The sequence below is a fragment of the Panthera pardus genome, unplaced genomic scaffold (assembly GCF_024362965.1).
Source record: "Panthera pardus isolate Hobbes unplaced genomic scaffold, ASM2436296v1 HiC_scaffold_15, whole genome shotgun sequence".
Lineage (NCBI taxonomy): Eukaryota > Metazoa > Chordata > Mammalia > Carnivora > Felidae > Panthera > Panthera pardus.
Window position 1 is genome coordinate 47,707,486 of NW_026526710.1, and position 21,189 is coordinate 47,728,674.

The 21,189-nt window shown below is 36.3% G+C and overlaps 2 protein-coding genes across 3 annotated transcripts in view; one reads left to right on the top strand and one right to left on the bottom strand.

Moving 5' to 3' along the window:
• DSC1 (desmocollin 1) overlaps positions 1-21,189 on the bottom strand; it is a 351,913-nt gene that overhangs the window by 305,293 nt on the left and 25,431 nt on the right. The window lies entirely within an intron of this gene.
• DSG3 (desmoglein 3) overlaps positions 1-21,189 on the top strand; it is a 32,763-nt gene that overhangs the window by 3,161 nt on the left and 8,413 nt on the right. The window contains exons 2-12 of the mRNA XM_019465474.2: positions 8,060-8,095; positions 8,619-8,747; positions 9,610-9,765; positions 10,226-10,370; positions 11,028-11,194; positions 12,071-12,199; positions 12,502-12,687; positions 15,745-16,016; positions 16,630-16,769; positions 18,226-18,450; positions 20,037-20,294. Of these exons, the coding sequence (XP_019321019.1) occupies positions 8,060-8,095; positions 8,619-8,747; positions 9,610-9,765; positions 10,226-10,370; positions 11,028-11,194; positions 12,071-12,199; positions 12,502-12,687; positions 15,745-16,016; positions 16,630-16,769; positions 18,226-18,450; positions 20,037-20,294 (1,843 nt within the window). The remainder of the gene's footprint in view (positions 1-8,059; positions 8,096-8,618; positions 8,748-9,609; positions 9,766-10,225; positions 10,371-11,027; positions 11,195-12,070; positions 12,200-12,501; positions 12,688-15,744; positions 16,017-16,629; positions 16,770-18,225; positions 18,451-20,036; positions 20,295-21,189) is intronic.

Sequence of the window (21,189 nt, forward strand, 5' to 3'; positions counted from 1 at the left end):
AATTCTACCTTACTATTTTACGTAACCACCACCACCAGTTTTAATCAGTCAAGAAACAGTCCTTTGTTGAGTGAAAGATCCTATCAAACTATATCCTAAATTTGTATAATAGTGGGTAGGAGAAAACAGCATTTTCAAACTGGGAGCATTACTCAAAATTTCAACTGTTCAGTCTTCTAGATTAATTACTTGACAGGCAAAAGCATGGAGAACGCCTGCCCGTAGTCAAAGAAAAATGTAATAGTTATCAGTTTCCTGTGCATATTGGATCCATTTCACACAATACAAAATAAACATTTTGGGGGAAAGTCTGTGACTGAAAAACACTTATCTTCAGAGATTTAACCTTTTAAAAATAATGTCTGTCTTGAAAGGAGACCACTGTCCACAAAATCTGCATCGCAGTTTGTCATATAACACTTCTATTAGCATCTGGACAATAAGATGTTTAATTTCATGCTACTATATTACATAAAAATTTACTCACTACAAAATTAATAGCTGTGTTTGGAATCCAAAGATTTTTAAAGCACAAAGTTTTAAAGAAGTTAGTAGTATTAGCTCTGGAAAAAAAAGAAAGTAGTTTATCAAGTTCTGCATTAAAATGTGTTCTAAATATAGCAGAACTATCTTCAACCACCTTCTTCTCTAGAACAAACAAAAAGCAAAATTTTAGAAAAAGAATTGTAAGTAAATGGCCCAAATGTTTTATTGAAGTTTAATTGACACACAACATCCTATTAGCTTCAGGTGTACCCCATATGATTCAGTAATTTTGTGCATTACAAAATGATCCCCATGATGAGTCTAGGTACCATACAAAGTTGTTACAGTATCATTGATTATATTCCTTATGTTGTACATTACATTCCCATGACTTACTCATTTTATAACTGGAAGTCTGTACCTCTTAATATCCTTCACCTATTTCACTCATTCTCCAACCAGTCCTCCCTCTGGTAACCAGCAGTTTGTTTTCTGTATCTATAAGTCTGTTTCTTTTTTATTTTGTTTGTTCATTTGTTTTGCTGCTTAGATTCCACATATTAGTGAAATTGCATAGCATTTGTCTGCCTGACTTATTTCTCTTAACATAATGCCTTCTAGGTCCATCTGTGTTGTTGCAAATAGCAAGATTTCATTCCTTTTTACGGCTGAGTAATATTCCATTATATCTATCCATCTATCATCTATCCCACATCTTCTTTATCCATTCATCTATTGGTGGACACTCAGGTTGATTCTATATCTTGGCCATTGTAAATAATGCTATGATGGATATAAGGGTTCACATATCTCTTCAAGCCGATTTTTTCATTTTATTTAGATAAATATCCAGAAATGGAATCACTGGATCATACGGTAGTTCTATTTTTAACTTTGGGAGAACTGTCCATACTGTCTTCCACAGTGGCCATACCAATTTACATTCCCACAAACATGAGGGTTTCCTTTTCCCCATATCCTTGCAAACTTGTCATTTTTTGTCTTTTTGATTATAGCCAATCTGATGTGTGTGAGGTGTGATATAATATCGCATGCATTTCCCTGATGACTAGTGAGGCTGAGAATCTTTTCATGCCTGTTGGCTCTCTAGAGTCTTCTCTGGAAAAAAAAATCTACTCAAATGTTCTGCCTGTTTCTTAATTGAGTTTTTTAAATACTTAAGTTGTGTGAGTTGTAGAGGTTTTTTGTGTGTGAGTTTTGGATATTAACTTATCATATACATGATTTGCAAATATCTTCTTCCATTCAGTAAGCTGACTTTTCATTTCATTGGTTTCCTTCACTGTGCAAAAGCTTTTTCGTTTCATGTAGTCCCACTTGTTTTTGTTGCCCTTGCCTGAGGAGACTGTTCCAAAACAATATTGCTAAGACCAAAATCAAAGAGCCCGCTGCCTATGTTTTCTTCCAGGAGTTTTGTGGTTTCAGTTCTTACATTCAAGTCTTTAATCCATTTGAATTTATTTTTGCATATGGTATAAGTTGATGGTCCAGTTTCATTCTTTTGCAGGTAGCTGTCCAATTTTCCCCACACCATTTATGAAAGAGACTATTTTTTTCCACATCATATATTTTTGCCTCCTTCATTACAGATTAATGAACCATATATGTGTGGGTTTATTTCTGGGCTCTATTCCATTTGATTGATCTGTGCATCTGTTTTTATGCCAGTACCATACTGTTTTAATTACTATAGTTTTGTAGTACAGTTTTAAATCAGGGAGTGTGATCCTCTAGCTTTGTTCTTTTTTCTCGAGATCACTTTGGCTATTTGGGGGCTTTTGTGTTTCCACAGAAATTTTAGGATTATTTGTTCTAGCCCATGAAAAATGTAAACGACCCAAGTTTTTAGCAGGAGGAAAATCTTTGAGGTATATTTCCTTCTCTTGATTGATGAAACAATCTAGTTTCCAGTGCTAATAAATATATGAAAATAAATTTCCTCCTGAACCTCTCCAAAAGTTAAGATTCTAAAATCAGAATAACCTTGCCAAGCAATTCTGGCCAGTCTTGCCTGACTTGGGCAAATGTCAGGAAAGATGTAATTACATCTACCAATTACCACTCCCACTTACTTAATACCTGAAACTGGTTTTCATTTGGAGCTAGAACACTTAATGCCCCATGTGGTTTCCCATAAATCTGCTAGCCTTTGGCTCTTCCTTTCCAGTTGAGAGGCAATCTGATAGCCTAAGGTAAGGGCTTGTTTTGAGAAGTTCATCATAAGAAAATTATATGGGCAATTGGTTACTATCTGTAATTATACTGTGAATAATTGAATCCATCTAATATGCACATTTTTCTTACGTGGCCTCTGCACAGTTGGCTAGGCTATACACTGCACAACTCCAGGAGGTAAACTACAATGTGAACAGTACCCCCTGAAGTTGTGCAAGGAGCAATTTACACAATTGTACAGTGGAACACTGGTTCTTGACTCTTTCTGATGCTCAAGAAAGTTTTTATGTGACCTGATGTGAATAATATAAGGTCACTTCATACTAAAGTGGATCCTTTACACCTTTTTTTTTTTTGAAGTTTGGTGACTGAAGTGATTAACACTTCTTAAGCACTTCCTGTGGGCTAGCACTCATCTATGTGCTTTCAACCTATTCATTTAATCTTCACAACAAACCTATAAGGTAACTAGAATTATTATCCCTATTTTACAGATGAGGAAATTGAAAGATTGAGTAATATTCCCAAGTTATACAACTGGTAAATGGTGAGACTAGGATTTTAATTCAGGGATTCAAGATCTGGTGTCCAATTTCATATTACTACACTTAACTGTATTTAAATTAAGCATTTGAGAATATCCAATTTGTTGAGAATATCTAGTATATGTTTTTCTTAGCATTTCTATCATGATACACAGCATTTAAATAAGCTGTGTATTTCTTAGCATTTCTATCATGATACACAGCAGATAAATAAGCATTAAGCATTTGAGAATATCCAATTTGTTGAGAATATCTAGTATATGTTTTTCTTAGCATTTCTATCATGATACACAGCTTAACTTTTTAAATTAATTGAGTTTACTCTTTTAATCAGTTATTGAAAATTGAATTGTTCAAAATTAAATAGTAATTTCTAAATATTAAATATATACCATTTTTGTTCAGTTAAGAAATTTGTCCTGATACATACCAAGTTTATTAGAATGTTTTGGGAGTTTTAAATTTTAATTTTAAACAGTGTGTGTCTGTATATATATAGATATATATATATATATATATATACATATACATATATACATATATACATATACATATATACATATATATATCTATATATATATAGATATATATATACAGACACACACACACACACACACACACACACATATATGTATATGTATATAGAGAGGCTACATACCCATATATATGCTATGAGATATCGTAAAAGATAAATCACTCATTTTTTATTTATAGGAAATTTATTAATCAAACATGTATTGAATGACCTCTATGATTAAACTCATTAATAATCATTGTATATTGTATCTAACCAATTACAAGAATAGTATCATCAGCCTATATATTGTTTTCCAAACATAATTAATAAATGTAAAAATTCATGTCTAAAACTTACAATAATTTCTTTGAATCACTTAATTCACTTTACAAATTTCCCAGAAGGGAGTGGATGTGATCCACTCTTATCCCATTCTAGAGGTGAGAGAGAGCTACCCTAGGTCAGCTAGCACTAACTCCCTGGATCCAATGCGCAGTCTAACAGTCTATCCCTCCCCACACTAAAGTTTGACGTAACTCTAAACAAATTCTTGGCCACTCAGTAAATAACAGTTGTTATTATAAATGCCTTTTTAAAAACTAGTCACCCATATTCTCAAAACATATTTATTGTGTACCTATTATATTCAATAGGAACCTTAATGATTTAATTATATACATTTAATTAACAAATAGGGTATATGGATATTAAATTACTTTATTCCATATGCTATTTTATTAATTTAATAATCTGATTTTCTTTCAGCAAAATATTTCTAGTTTTTATCTATACCAAAGTATTTAGGCCATATTAATGCTTTAAAAATCATATAACTAAAATTATCAGGGTGCCTGGGTGGCTCAGTCAGTTAAGTGTCCGACTCTTGATTTCTGCCCAGGTCAGGATCTCACCATTGTGGGATAGAGCCAGAACCTGCTTAGGATTCTTTCTCTCCCTCTCGCTCTGCCCCTTCCCCACTCGCACACAATCATGTACACAGTCTTTCTCTCTCTCAAAATAAAAGAATAAAATAAAAAAGAATAAAATAAAATAAAATACAATCATCAAAATAACCAGGAAACCAGAGGAAGGAAAAAAAAAAAGCATAGGAATTCTCAAGGTAAGTAGTGCTTTCTCCACATTTGTCTTTCCAATCAAAGCCACCAGAAAAGACAGCTTAGTTGATTTATATTGTCAGAAAACTACTGAAATATTTATTAAATACTCAAAATAGTTATATTGAAGTAACTAAAACAACTAAGTAACTAATATGCATATTAATTATCTAAAATAAAGCACTATTCTAAGTAATATAAGGCTATGATTATATTTCTAAATATTTAAGAAACATTACAATATTCAGAAGTGGTTTTTACTAACTACCTCATATTCCTAAAAGCACAAATACTATCAGATTTCACAAAATTCCCTAAAATTAGAGAACATTCTTGGTGGTCTGACTTTCAATAAGAGAATGAGAAAGAGTGAAGGTTTGAGTAAATAACTTCTAAAGGCTCTGATTCAGTGAAAAGATTGAACAAATAAGAAACAACTGTCTGCAATGTTCATTCTCCATTGTTTTTAGTTTGTACTTCCTTTGCTTCCCAGGAAAACAGAAATTATGCCTTAATGTCTATTAGAAGAATCATTCTCTATGAGGCTAGTGCAAACATGATTCATATTTTCTGGATGACTCTTTCCAGTTTTCCTGTAAAGGGAAGTGTGCCTGGCCCAACCCTCCCCTCACATGTGGCTGAGTCGTCTTAATGAGCTGAGAAATTAGGTCAATTACGACAGTAATTGGGTCCCCTCTCCCAAGTAACTCATGATAGTGTTTCAGAAAAAGAAGCAAAACTGTAAAATCATTTTGAGGCCTATTATAGCCATATGTAATAGTCCCTTTTCACAACAACTTGCATACCCTTTCAAATAAGGATTTCAGTGAAATTTTTAGAATGGAAGGGTCCTGGCATCCTATGTCTGATATGGTTACTTCTTTGGTTCAGAGTTCAACCTGCCTCTTTATTATAACTTTCCAAAATCAACAATACAATAAATCTACATTGTTTCAGGAGTAACCTCAGCCTCTACCAAGAAGAAATCTAAATTGACTATCCTATAACTTTCTTTCCACCACCAGTTTTTCTATTTATTTATGCCAAGTTTGGTTAAAATCTAGTGTAGTGATGATCTACACACTTCAGAGTCAGGCTGCAGAGGCTCACATCCTGACTCTGCCAGGGCTGTTGGGGGAGGTGAGTACTCATTGTCTCCTGTCTCCATTTCTTCATCCATAAGATAGACTATAAGAATAGTGTCTCCATCAGATGGCTACTCTAAGAATTAAGTGAGATAATAAAGATCTATAAATAGCAACTGACACAAAATCCATAATAAACCTTAACTACTAATATTACTCTAATTCTTTTTCTTCTTACTTATTTTTCACAATATTTTCCCTACCAGATTCTTCTCACATAAGATAATCAGCGGGTCAGCAAATACTTGTTAAATATCTGCTGAAGGAAAGGTATTATAACAATTGTGAGAAAAAAATAAACATAGGAGCATTGGAAAGTTTACAATTCTCTTGGCTCAACATCATAATGCACCCAAAACAATAAGAAATAGTAAATCATGGCAAATCCTTATGGATTAAACTGCATGGTACAAAATATGTGTTGAAAAAACTCAGAAACAAGACATCAGTAAGGACGGTTTCATGGAGATTGTTGGAACTTGAATTGATCTTAAAGGATTAGTAATATTAAAGTGGGTAAAGGGGAGATGTCACTTTACACCAGTGAGAATAGTTAAAATTAAAATGACAAGAAATAAAAAGTTTTGGCAAGGATGTGGGGAACAAAACCTTTGTACACTATTGTTGGGAATTGAAATTGGTACAGCCTCTATGGAAAACAGTATGGAGGTTCCTCAAAAAATTAAAAATAGAATTATCATGTGATCCAATAACTCCACTATTAGGTATTTACCAAAAGAAAACAAAAACACTAAGTCACAAAGATATATGCATCCCTATGTTTATTTCAGCATCATTTGTAACAGCCGTAATATGGAAGCAACCTAAGTGTCCATCAATAGACGAATGGAGAAGGAAGATGTAGTGGAATACCATGCAGCCATAAAAACACGAGATCATGTCATCTGAGACAACATGGATGGACCTAGAGAGTATTATGCTAAGTGAAACAAGTCAGACTGAGAAAGCCCAATACCATATGACTCCACTCATAAGCAGAATCAAAAAGAGAAAGGAATAAACAAACAAAAAGCAGAATCGGAGCTGTCAATACAGAGAACAAACTGATAATTGCCAGAGAGGAGAATGGTCGGGGTTGAGCAAAATGAATGAAGGGAAGTGGGAGATACAGGCTTCCAGGTATGGAATGAATAAGTCACAGGAATAAAAGGCACAGCATAAGGAATAGTCAGTGATGTTGTAAAAGCAATGTAACAGTACAGGTGGTAGCTACACTTGTGGTGAACACAGCATAATGTATAACTTGTCAAATCGCTAAGTCGCACACCTGAAACTAATATAACATTGCACATCAACTATACTCACATTTTTTAAAAATGCATTCCGGGTAGAAAATAAGATAGAACAAAACACAAATGAGGTTTTCATACGTTCTTGAAAATGTAAAGACCCTAGCCTGCCTGACGTCATTCTCTCCTCATCTGATTTTTTCATATCAGTACAAAAATTAAGTTCAACATTTAAGTTGAAGTAACAGGGCAGAGATAAGCAGATCTGTGTCCCACAGTAAAGAGTCCTTGTGATGGGAATAGTGTATCCCCATCTTTTACAAAGTATATCCCCGTCTTTTGTATCCCCATCCACTCTCTAAACTTTACTAGTTCTAGCCCATCCTCTCCACCCATGTACAACTGAGAAAATACCTTACCCTGTAAGTGCAGCCAGCTAATAGTTTATCACAATGATGCTTGCCACTGTTTGCCAAAGCAGTATCTCCCCCAGTTCCTGGAAAGTACAGAACAGCCAGGTAAGCAATGTCAGGTTGCTACAACTGGCTGTTTGTCAGAGTTCTGCACAGTTCCATAGGTTCTTCTGTATTTCCTTAAAATTGTGTAGTCAGATTAAAAAACTGGAAGAACTCGTTTCTATCTCGAGTATTTTCTTTTTCCTGGGAGCACTTTACCCTTTGAATACTGCTTCTCCAAATCTACTTCTTTTGAAACAAAAACAAATCACAACATGAATAAGATTATCTTATGCAATTACTTATTTGAAGAATTCACATTTAATTTGACTTTATTTAAATGTCTACAGGTGCTCCTATTGGTTCACGGAGAATTGCGAATAGAGGTAAAGTATGAAAAAGTTTTTTGTAGTTAAAATAAAATAATAGTTTAGTTTAAAAAATGAAAATTGTACTTGAGAAAAATAAGTATTTATTTACTTTTTAAAACTGTTAAATAATTTAATTGTGAAAATAAAATTGAAACTAACCCAATTTTAAATACCAACAAGGTACAAATGTCATTATTGTACTTTTATCTCATGCATGCTTTCTTATTTTAAACAAACCAACAGAGTTTTATTAAACAAGTCCTAGGTGCCCAGAGCAGTGAGATATTATGGAATATTTAAAGGAAAGATAAAAAATGATTAAATGTTAATATTAAAAATCATATGGTTCTGTAATTGTTTTAGTTATTAAATGTTTCTTCTTTGCTTGACAAAATGTGAGGTCAAGCAAATTAGACATTTGACAGTCCAAGATACCATGAAACATAGGGGACTCCTCAACTTAGGTGTTAATAATTAATACTCAAAGCAAAACTTTCCAACAATGCGCATAATAAAATGGGATGCCTTTTCATGTAAGACAAAAGGTCAACATGGAGAAGATGAGACTGCGTTACAAGGCAAAAGGAGATATAAACGTGAATGGGTGAAATTTGCCAAACCCTGCAGAGAAAGAGAAGACAACTCGAAAAGAAACCCAATTGCCAAAGTAAGTCATATCAGCAGGGGGATGAAGTGAGTTTTTAGAATACATGTAATAGATATAAACTAAAATGAGATGGCAACTGCATTTATCAAAATGCAGATTGGGGAGTCTACAGAAAAAATAACCTGATAGCTTCAGCCCCAAAAAATACAATAACAATAATATAGAGAAAGTTGAAGGAACTATGGCTTCTAGGGTAATTAAAAATAACTAAGAAACATGTGGACCAATTTCAGTGAATAAGCCTTATTTAGATCTGGACTGTAGCAAATGGCAAAAGAATATATGGATAAGACAATGAGAAAAATTCTTGGGAGTCCATGTATTCATAATTACCAAAACTGGGTGATGAGAAATATCAGGTTCATTATATATTTGAAACTTTCAATTTTAAAAAGATTAAAAATTATAATAAAAATAAAATAATAATAGTAAGCAATTTAATACCTATTTTTAACACTGTATAATCCCTTTCCTCTTTTTCTATCCAGCTCCTCCTATTTAAACTAAAATAAATGTCTTTGTTTTAATATTATCTATTAAGAAAGGGAACATTCAGAAGTAGTCTTGTCAATATTAAGTATCCATGACTTCCAGCCTTTTAACATCACCGTGGTGGCCACAACCTGAACAAACATTGTAAAGCCAAAATGATTAACGTATATTGGTCCGTGCTGGTCAACAGAAGCAACAATTTGAATTATTTCACATTTCCAGTATTTATCAAGGCAAAAAGTAACCATCGCAGTGTCAGAAAGAGTGAATAAAATAAACAGATGACTTTAGACTATGATGGTGGAGAAAAGGGGAAGGCAAAGGTCTGGTGAATGATCACATTAACATTTTTGGGTATTTTGGGCTACAGATTACTTCAGATTTCCAAGCAACCCAGAAAATAACCTACCGAATTTCTGGAATGGGAATTGATCAACCCCCTTTTGGAATCTTTGTTGTTGACAAAAACACTGGAGAAATTAACATAACGGCCATAGTTGATCGCGAGGAAACTCCAAGCTTCCAGGTAAGTTTGTGTCCTCAATATTAGGCACCCTCACATTTGTGCCTGGTGGCTTTAGAATGTAATACTCTTCTACTGGTTAATTTAGAAGAGACATCAGCACATGAATCAATTCACCAACAAATAACAATGTTAGGCCCTCTATGAAGAGCCTCCATTTATGGTTGTGCCCCTGAAGGAATATGCCAGGAGGGTGCATGAGTAGGCACTGAAATCCAACATGCATCCTGCAAAGTAGTTCACCTTGCCATAGGACAGGACCAGAGTGGAAGAAAGGGCAGCTTGCCTAACTGGCCTGCCCAAGGTGGCCACCTTTTCTTACTTTGTCTACTTGTTGGGGAAATATTTTTCTTCTTTGCAAAATAGGTCTGTACATGCCAGTAGAGGTCTTATTTCTACAAGTTTTAATAGTATGCAAACTGAGTTTGTAGAGTAATGAGTCACTTTTCCCTCCTTTTTCTAGATCACCTGTCACGCTCTGAATGCCCTAGGACAAGACGTAGAGAAACCACTTATATTAACAGTTAAAATTTTAGATGTCAATGACAATCCTCCAGTATTTTCACAAAGTACATTCATGGGTGAAATTGAAGAAAACAGTGCTTCAAGTAAGTCTTTTATAATACATACCACTTATAATCTTTTTTATTTTAAAAAACAAGGATCACTATAGTATATCACTTTTAGAAGCTAATTTATTGTCTTAGTTTCACCAGTAGTTGTGCAGAAAAATTCATCAAAATAACCTGGGTCTTCCTTTGTAATATTTTGTACTTTATCCACTGCCATTGTATTTCTAGGTTGTAGTCCTGTTATCAAGTCAATAGTATCTTATTCTATATATTTAAGTCACATGAGTACTTGGCAGTAGTCATAAAGCTAAAAGGGTGGTTTTAGGTAGCCTGGCTGCATCACCTGGACTTTTTTAGATTATAAAGGACAGAGACACACAATTACTTGGATAATTTGCAAAAAGGAAAGAATGATAATGCCATCCATGAAGGGAAGAAATAAAGACAGAAAATAGTCTCAACTCCAATACAGCCAAGGCGTAAGGCCAATGAGAGGATTTTTACAGAAGGCAGTACAGTTCTACCTGATTGAGACAGTAAGAGATCGTGAAAAAGACATGTAATTCGTTTTTGAGTATATCGATAGACAAGATTTTTAAAAACAAAGGTCAATTTGAAATGGTGTTGAATATTTAATGTGAACAGAATGTCAGTCTTTAAATATTCTTCAGTGAACTACTTCTGTATTCCTAGACTCGCTGGTGATGATACTAAATGCCACAGATGCAGATGAGCCAAACCACCTGAACTCTAAAATTGCCTTCAAAATTGTCTCTCAGGAACCTGCAGGCACACCCATGTTCCTCCTAAGCAGACACACTGGCGAAGTCCGTACTTTAACCAATTCTCTTGATCGAGAGGTAAAGCAAGGCACTTGGGATTATTCAATAATAAAGGATTTGATTGTAAGAAAGAGAGGTGACCCCATTTTACCTAAGGAGAAAGAAAAAGAAGTTCTCCATACTCAACTAGGCAATCTAGGGAAACTGTTTGCATTCCAGTGTGATTCTAGCGGGGTGAGATGTGTTCCTAAGACCTGTAGAATCAATTGTACCCTAAATAAACAAGTATCAGCATCCCAGTGAGAGGTAAAGTGGAGAGTAAAAGAAGGCATCAAAGCATCCAGGGACAAAAACTCAACTGTGACTTATTCCTTAAATGGTGCAGGAAAATGAAATTTCTCAGATGAAGGAAGAAATTTCTTTCTGGTATAAAGCTTTCTCTGATGTTACACTTTTACTACTGAATAGTTTTAATTTTGCCCCTGCTTCCAGAACACTAAGGAATCCCCTTCTTCTCTTCCCCATCGTCATACCACCATAACTACCATCACCACCACCACCATCTTTATCACCACACAATACCCTGTCAGACTTTCTATTACTTTTATGCAAATGATTGTCTGAATAGAACAATAGGAAAGCTCTATAAGCGAACTTCCCTCAAATAAGCATCCCACCATCTTCAATGCCCAATCTTGCTCCAACTGTGTACTTTCTTGCCCTAAGAAGCTCACAAAAATGAAAACCTGTTTTAGCCCCATAAAAACTTACCCAACCATCCAGAGCCCCACATGTCTCCTCTATGATGGACAATGAACAGCTCATGTGATCCTTCTCGAGAATAAACTATGAACTTGAATATTTTCACCCCCATAGGAAGCAGGTAGGTGTTATTTGTATTCTTGGTGCTAGAGATTAATTATGTTTTTTTTTTTTATTTTTCTCCAAATTTAGCAAGTTAGCAGCTATCATCTTGTTGTGAGTGGTGCAGACAAAGACGGAGAAGGACTTTCAACTCAATGTGAATGTAGTATTAAAGTAAAAGATGTCAATGATAATTTCCCAATGTTCAGAGAATCTCAGGTACACCTTGCCTCTTGAAGAATAATTTATGATTTTTTCTTAATTTTATACTACAATACTACCATCCCATTGTATTTATACAATATATTGCCATCCTAATTCAGTATTTGCCTGCTTGCTGGCTTCTATTTACGTTGTCTGCATCTTTCTTAAAAAAGAAGCTTTTGTAAAATATAAGAATTTAGTAACAAGCAAGGGGCAATACATAATTTCAGAATTAATGATATATGCTATTCAGAATAAATATACTCTCTTTAGATAAACCTGACAATAACTCAAAATTCTGCTTCTCTCCTTTTTAGTATTCAGTACAGATTGAGGAAAATACTTTAAGTTCTGAGTTGATTAGATTTCAAGTTACAGATTGGGATGAAGAATTCACAGATAACTGGCTTGCAGTGTATTTCTTTACCTCTGGAAATGAAGGGAATTGGTTTGAAATACAAACTGATCCCAGAACCAATGAAGGTATCCTGAAGGTGGTTAAGGTAAGTTCTATTTCTCTTCAGTGGTAAAAATATTCCATATTAGCCCAAACTCTATCATTTCTACAAATAAACTTTATTCACTTATTAATAATAAGCCTCTTCTTTACAGAAAACGAAGAAAACACATAAAAGTAGATAGAATTTTTTAAAGACACAAACATAGCCCCAATACCTAAGGACAGCTTTCTTTTTACTGTATTTTTTAAGTTTATTTATTTTGAGAGAGAAAAAAAGAGAGAATGGAAAAGGGAGGAGAGAGAGAGAGAGAGAGAGAGAGAGAGGAGAAGGAGGAGACAGAGAGAATCCTAAGTAGGCTCCATGCTGTCAGTGCAGAGCCGACATGGGGCTTGAACTCACAAACCATGAGATTATGACCTGAGCCGAAACCAAGAGTCAGAAGCTTAACCAACTGAGTCACCCAGGTGCCTCAGGACAGCTTTTATTAAACATGTTGATTTATTTCTTTCCAAGCTATCATAGTTTCTATAGTAAGCACACACTAATATACATATATTCATAGGTGTGCCTGCTTTAAGCACCAGAATGTAAAACACATTTATTGACTTAATCCATTTACTCTCTACAATTAAAGTTAGGAAAAGATAAGAATACATGGTATTGTGGCTTGTGAATTTATCAATTTGTGTTAAGTGGATTAGTTACAGTCATAAGAGGGGAAAAATAACAACTTTTTGGAAATGGGACTGTATAATTAAATCTGCAAGATAAAAAATAATAATTGAGTAAACCTTCCATTTAAAATGCTTAGCTATAACAGACACTCCCCCTGCCCCACACACAGAATCCAATCTGGAATAATGTAAGGGTAAGGGTATTTCTGCCTGGACACTATATAGACTAGAAAAAATAACCACTATTTGAAGACCTTCTTTGGCACAGGACACCGGACTATCTGGGACCTTCCTTCTTTCTTTATTTCCTTGAGTCCAGTAGAGTGTCAGACCCATAATATGCCCTTAACAAGGGCATAACATTGCGGGAATGCCTGATTTCTGGAAGCTGTGGAAGCAGCTCCTATTACTCTGCTTTTCAGAGAGAGGGCTGAGGCCATCCTCACTTGCAAGGGTGTATTATAAACCCCCAGCAATCCCTTAAAATGAGGTATTCTCTCTCCTGTATCAGTGTCGTCTAGTTTCCACACTAGAAACCTGGGCCATATCTTTCCTCACAACAAACAGCCAGTCCTCCAATTCTGCCCTGGAAATTGTCCTTAAAGTCTGGCCCTGGTCTTCCTTCTGCTGGCCTGTGCTCTACCTGGCCTTGCCTCCTTACCCCTAGATGTCTATAATCCCTCCTGATTGATGTCCTTTATGCCTCCTTCATCCTCCTCCTGCCACCGGTCTACTAACATGCTTTTCTTAAAACCAATTTGGATCATTCTGTTCTTCAAAATCGTTCCTTGTTCTCCATTGGCTGTGAAAGTGGTCCTCAATTCTTTTTTTTTTTTTTTTAAGTTTCTTTATTTGTTTTGAGAGAGAGAGCGAGCGAACATGCTGTGCATGAGTGAGAGAGGCGCAGAGAGACACAGGGAGAGAGAGAATCCCAACCAGGCTCTGCATTCAGTGCAGAGCCCAATGTGGGGCTTAACCCCACAACTGTGAGATCATGACCTATACTGAAATCAAGAGTCAGTCGCTTAACCAACTGAGCCACCCAGGTGCCCCAACCCTCAACTCTTAGTGCTCACTTGAATCACCTGCAACTCTTCTTCAGCCATGGCAATGTAGGAACTATGGGTTCCGTTAGTCTGTGGGGGAGCCCAGGCAAAGGAGGGTCTTAAACACTCCTCAGAGAACTCTAATCGCAGCCAGGATTGATGACCAGCTGCTGGCCTTCAAGATGACCTTCAGCCTCCTCAGAGTTATATATAAGGCCTCTCACCACCTGCAGCCAGCTCCCTGTCACTTTCTGTAACTCTGGGCATTTGAAAACGCTTCACCTCTGCCTGAAAAAATCCTCCTCATCCTTCAGCACTCAGCTCACTTGAAACATCTCAGGATTCCTAACTGTCCCAAGTAGAAGTATTCACTCACTTTTGCGCATAGATTCTATAATTTCTCTTGTTATTTTCCCCTTGTATTATAATTACCTGTTTATACATTCTCCTCCACTCCCTTGGGGAATGCTTGAGCTCACAAAACTACTCATTACAGACTTAAAACTCAAATCCAGAACTCTGCCCTTAATTATTTTCAGTAATATACAAATGTATCCCCAATGAACATTTCCTTATCTCATCACACTCAAAAAAATGTATTAGTGAATGGAAGAAGCTTTCCTGGGATTCCTCAGTCCTTGATTTGGGCCACATCAATAAGACGGTCAAACAAATAGTTATCATGCAAGACCATCTGAAAATGGTTCTACAAAGAGTTGGTGGGCCACCCACCCACTGCTTTTCAGATGCATATTGGCCAACCAAGTTTATTATGATGGTCCGCCTTTGCCACCTAGAAATTTTTAAATCAGGAAAGACGCTATTGCACACGAATCCAATAGCTATTCTCTGAATGGCTATAACTGCCATTTTTAGGAATGCATTTGGGGACAAAATTTGTGAAGTCCTCACAACAATCTGATGAGGTAAGATTTGGGGGTTTTTTCAGAAGTGACAATTTGAGAATCAGAGAAATTAAATATTCTGCTATGAGTCACACAGCTATTAGGCCACAGAACCAGGAATCAAACCATGCTACTATATACAAATTTGGGATTCTTTCCATCGCACCACAGAGCCTAAAGGAGCTATAATGATGTTTTAGTAGTCTACAAAGAGGTACCCTGTTTTGTAAGCATCGGTTAAGAAGCTGAAGTCTTATAAGTTAAAAATTTTAATGATTTCTCTATCTCAACATTACAATGATTTCTGAAATAATGATTTCTCTATCTCAACATTACAATGATTTCTGAAATTGTCTTGCTATGGAGAAATAAAAACAGCCACTCATAGCATGTAACATAAAGTTCTCTTTTCCTCTTCTGGTTTTGCCAGATTGTATTTCTGTGATACATCTTCCCTTCTATTTTTTACTCCAGGCTCTAGATTATGAGCAACTACAAAATGTGCAACTTGGTATTGCTGTCAAAAACAAAGCTGAATTTCACCAATCAGTAATCTCTCAGTATCGAGTCCAGTCAACCCCAGTCATGGTTAAAGTGTTGAATGTGAAAGAAGGAATTATGTTCCATCCGGCTTCCAAGACATTTACTGTGCAGAAAGGCATAAGTACTAAAAAATTGGTCAATTATGTCCTGGGAACATATCAAGCCATGGATGAAGACACCAGAAAAGCTGCCTCATACGTCAAGTAAGACTGTTTTTACATTATTCCTTGATGTCGTTTTCATTTACAAGCTACTACAAAATAACACCCCAACATTATATGCCAAGAATACAGAGATACAAAGTGCCAACTCAAACAACTGGGTAACTCAAGAAGAGACATGTAGCCAAATCACGGAACATACTACACTATGAGTAAAGATAACATGAGTGTAAGTTAAAGTGGAAACTAAGAGAATGTCTTAGCCTGTCAAGAGAAATCGGGAAAAAATTTCGCAGAAACTTTCAGTTGAGTCTTTAAAAAGAGTAGAAGTTCACCAGAAGACCTTGGTACACAGCACCTACAAAACATTCATGACCCAATATAAGAACACCATGCAGAGTAGTTATTGTAAGAGCAAGGACACAATTATTTTATTGCACAGTGTAGAAAACTGAAAAACCAGGCTAATACTTAAGGATTATGAAATACTGCTTGTCCATGCTAATATGCTGATTTTCTGCTGCCATTTCTAAAAGTATCTTTCAATGTCTTAAATTAAATATAAATATATTAAATATAAAATGAGTCATTTTCATTAAATAGGTAAACATTCCATACTTGAAAGAAAACTATCATCTTTTCTATCATAAAACAGGTACATCATGGGACGTAATGATGGTGGTTTGCTATTCATTGATCCAAAAACTGCTCAAATCAAATTTGTCAAAAACATCGATCGGGATTCTACTTTCATAGTTAACAAGACAATCACAGCTGAGGTTCTGGCCATAGATGGTAAGAATAATATTTCAAAATATTTCAAAATGAAAATAATATTTCAAAATATTTCAAAATATTTCACATCTGGCTCCATAGAGCATGTGATTCTTGACCTTGGGATTGTGAGTTCGAACCCCATGTTGGGTGTCGAGATTACTTAAAAAATAAAAATTAAAAAATATATATTTCAATCACTTTTAGAGAAATGTTACTCCAATTGGCATTTCTTTATGAATAGATGATTATGATTACTTAACATATTAGCTCACCACTAAATACAGTTAATTATCTTCGGGCCCTTGGGTCTCAAATCTGAGGCAGTTGAATCCAAAAAACTGAGCATTCCACTTTCTCAATGGAGTTTGTAGTACCAGTGAATTCTGTGTTCAGTCCCTCTGGTTTGCTGTGTTGAGGCAGAATCTTTAGGCCTCCAGGAATTTCTGGTGTTTAGAGGATGGATAAAGACTGATACATAATGCCTATCAGGAAAGCTCAGCTTGAATGTGAGATGCCTTTTTGAGTTACTTATAAAGGAAGCTACTGACAGAGATCTCATGTGACTATATCACTGAACAATAAAATCTTCTCGGATGTCTTAAAAATAGTATTCATTGAGTGTTTGTGTTCCATCAAGTATAAAGAAATTGATGCCCAGGCAATAAGCAAACACAGGAAAATAAAACAAGAATAAACACCAAAAATCATATCACCTGGAAAAACAGCAAAAAGCTACACAGGAAACAACAGAAATTATTCATATAATCCCACCACTGGCAAATTTGAGATTGTCAACATTGAAAGTTTTTTCTTCAATTAACTTCTATATCTTGGATGATAAAAATAAATCATTGTTTATTTCAAATACTTTGGATCAAGGTTTAGAAGCAAAAATCTTTCACCTAGTGCCAGGTCCATGCACTGGCATGGAGAAATTGAAGAAAACTATTGTTTCTATGTTGATTTTATTGGTAATCAGTGAATGCATCACCTCAGAGGTCTTGGTTTCAAGCATGTTAACTTAATAGCCAATGCTACTAATTACAGTCACCAGCTAAGTTGACAAATTTAAATTTGCTTTTTACAAGATGTGGAAATTAAATGACATCTTTTTACTTGTAAGAATAACAAACATAATTTCTCATGAGAAGACATATTAAAGTGGCTGCATGCAAGAGACATTTGAAAGGTTTTCTCGGGGCTCCTGGGTCACTCGGTTAAGCATCCGACTTTGGCTCAGGTCATGATCTCACGGTTCATGAGTTTAAGTCCCACATCAGGTTCTGTGCTGATGGCTCAGAGCCTGAACCCTGCTTTCGGATTCCGTGTCTCCCTCTCTCTCTGCCCTTCCCCACTTGCACTCTGTCTCTCTCTCTCTCTTCAAAAATAAATAAACATTAAAAAAAAGTAAAAGATTTTCTTGGGTATATCTTATTCTGTATATTCCTTTAACTCTAAAATGTTATTCTTACAGAAAACACAGGTAAAACTTCTACAGGCACCGTATATGTTGAAGTACCCAGTTTTAATGAAAACTGTCCAACAATCGTCCTTGAAAAGACAACAATTTGTAGCTCACGGCCTTCTGTGGTTGTCTCAGCTAGAGCACTAGACAATAAATATACTGGCCCCTACACATTTTCCCTGGAGGAGCAGCCTCTAAAATTGCCAGTTGTATGGAGTATCACAACACTCAATGGTGAGTAATAGGAAACTTGCTTCCATAAATGAAAGTTGCTGCTGCTTTCTATTTCCAGATGGATAAAAGAGCTCATTTGGGAGCAAGTCTTTTCCCAGAATAATTGAAAAAATTATTTGCAGTGAAGATGTGGTCCTAGTCTCATGAATTTCTTCTCTCTTCAGAAGAGAAAAGGAATGATACGATACAATGTTAGCGCCATTTATCATTTTCTGTTTTTCGGGTGCAGTCTGTTTTACATTTTCATGCTTTTAATGTTTTATTTCTACCTCCACAGCACACCATAAAAAGAAGAGAGTCGGGCATCTATTTTATTGCAGAGCTGTTTAAATTTCTAAATATATAAACTTTTCCTAACAGGGAAGATTGTGAACAGACATGAAGCACTAGACGAGTTGCCCGTTGAAGGCTCATTGGCGGTGCTACTTAGTCTGTCACTGGTCAGGAATTTTGAGAGCATGATGGACTGAAATTCCCATTAGCCCATTAGCCAGTGAGAAAGAGTTAATCCATCCTTCCATTTCTCCTAACTTTTATCATGCTAAACTTACATTACCTATATTTTCTAGCAGTCTCGTAGAAATAGCCATTGGACTTAATAAGTATCTTCTCATGTTTCCCCAGCTCTTTTCTGAACCAGTCTTGCCCCCTTCCATGAATGTGCTCTATCGCGCCCTAGCCACAAGTATCAGCAATTGGGATCTTGTTCTCCACGGCCTTCTTTCCGAGGGCCTTACTGATCTTGGTAGAAGTCTCGAGCTCCAAATTACGCGTGTAGAATTTGGGTCCAAACGGGTTTACTGGCACATGGCACGTGGCCAATAAAAAGGCCACACACAAAACATCAGAGACAGAGGAGAGCCAGCACTAGGCACACCTGCTTGGGTGAGGCTGCACAAGGCAACAGTGTGGACTGAGTGGCTCGAGCACAGTACCAAAGGGCAGGGTAGGATCGAGAGTGATCCAGCTGACACAACTCTGCAGCTTGCAAGAGCTGCTGCTGGAGCCCACTTAGAAAGGGACAACACAGCAATGGAGAATGGAGGGTGATCAATATTCACGAGACAGACAGGCAACAGGCCGTCACTTCAGAGAATCCCATACAACAACCAGCGTTTGGGCACAGGGGATGCAAACTATCAGGAACAGCTAACGTAGTGGAAGCCAAAGCAGAAACTCAGTCTTGATAAGTCAGGCATAAAACATGAACTCAGGGGGAAGGCATATGTTCTGAGGGCCACACACCAGAGTTCAGGGGGTTGGTGCAGACATACAGGAGAGTGGTTACGTCACAGAAGAGGGGGGCTTCGTGTCAACACGATACCTGCCTCCCATCATCTTTCAAGGGAAATATCAGGGTAGGACTGGGTCTTCATGAGTGACAATAACAGAGGCAGAAAGAAGGACAAGGAGGAAGTGCAGCCTGCTTTACCCAACTGAACCCCTTCAAATCTCACCTTACTATCAGTCTCACTATTTGTGACCATGATGTTTAAGGCACCCCTGGTTCTGTTAACAAAAATAGGTAGTTTGAAGGGCAAAAGACACCTTGTCCTGCTGTTGATTTGTATGATGTTTGTCTGCAGCTACTTCCGCCCTCCTTAACGCCCAGCAGCAGGTGTCTCCTGGAACGTACACCATCTCGCTCACAGTTACCGACAGTCAGGACAGACAGTGTGAGACACCAGAGAGCCTGACTCTACAAGTCTGTCAGTGTGACAACAGGGACACCTGTGGAAATTCTAACGGGCACAAAGACCCTGAACGCATAGGTGGAGGCTCATCATGGAGGCTGGGACCTGCAGCCATTGGCCTGATCTTCCTTGGTCTTCTGCTGTTGCTATGTGAGTATGCCAAAGTTAAATTCTGTTTTGGATGAGGAATCAGTCTCTGCGGAGGCATGCTGCACAGGATGCCACATTTGCAACGTAGAGCCATTCCTTAACTGCGTTCTAGGCAAAGATAGAGGAAAGTGGCATTTTCAGGAAGAATCTGAGATATTTAAAGTTAACGTGTCATTTGCCAACAATCTATACTCATAATACAACAAAGCATGTCATACATGTTAGACATTTAGAAAACAGTGCAAGAGAATCAACAAGAAAAAATTAAAGCATGAACTTTCTACACACTGCCAGTAATGTTCATAATCAAAATAACGCCTTTATCCACAATGCACTACTTTCTAAAATGTCTTCTCCATATTAAAATCTCATGAGATTTTAAAATAGAAGGAGAACCCTGGCCAAATAAATCTAAGGAAAAACATAGAGAATATAGATGTTTGAACTCTATAATGAACATTAATACATCAGGGGCCCTGAAAAATTATTGCTTAATCCAGCACTTCCTGAAAATAGCTTACCACCCATATACTCACCCTCTTAACGGCTTTTACTTAATAAGATTAAGTTTATTGAACACATGTGGGGAAACTACACATGTTTTGTTTTTCAATAAAAGCAAAATTTATTTTATTTAATGGTCAGGTTTCTAAAAAGCTGCATTTAAATCAAAATCTTGTGAACGAAATATTTTGAATGTAATAGGTCTCTATGTAAAAGAACTTCATGGCAAACTCTTATATAAGAAAAACCTTTGAAAAATTCACAATCCCTTCCCAAATTTATTACAGAACCATAGGCTTTTAGAATAAAATGACTGTGCGTGATAATCAAGTCTACTCCAACCCCTTCACTTAAACTTTTTAAAAATCTGTGAAATACTTTCAAACCACAA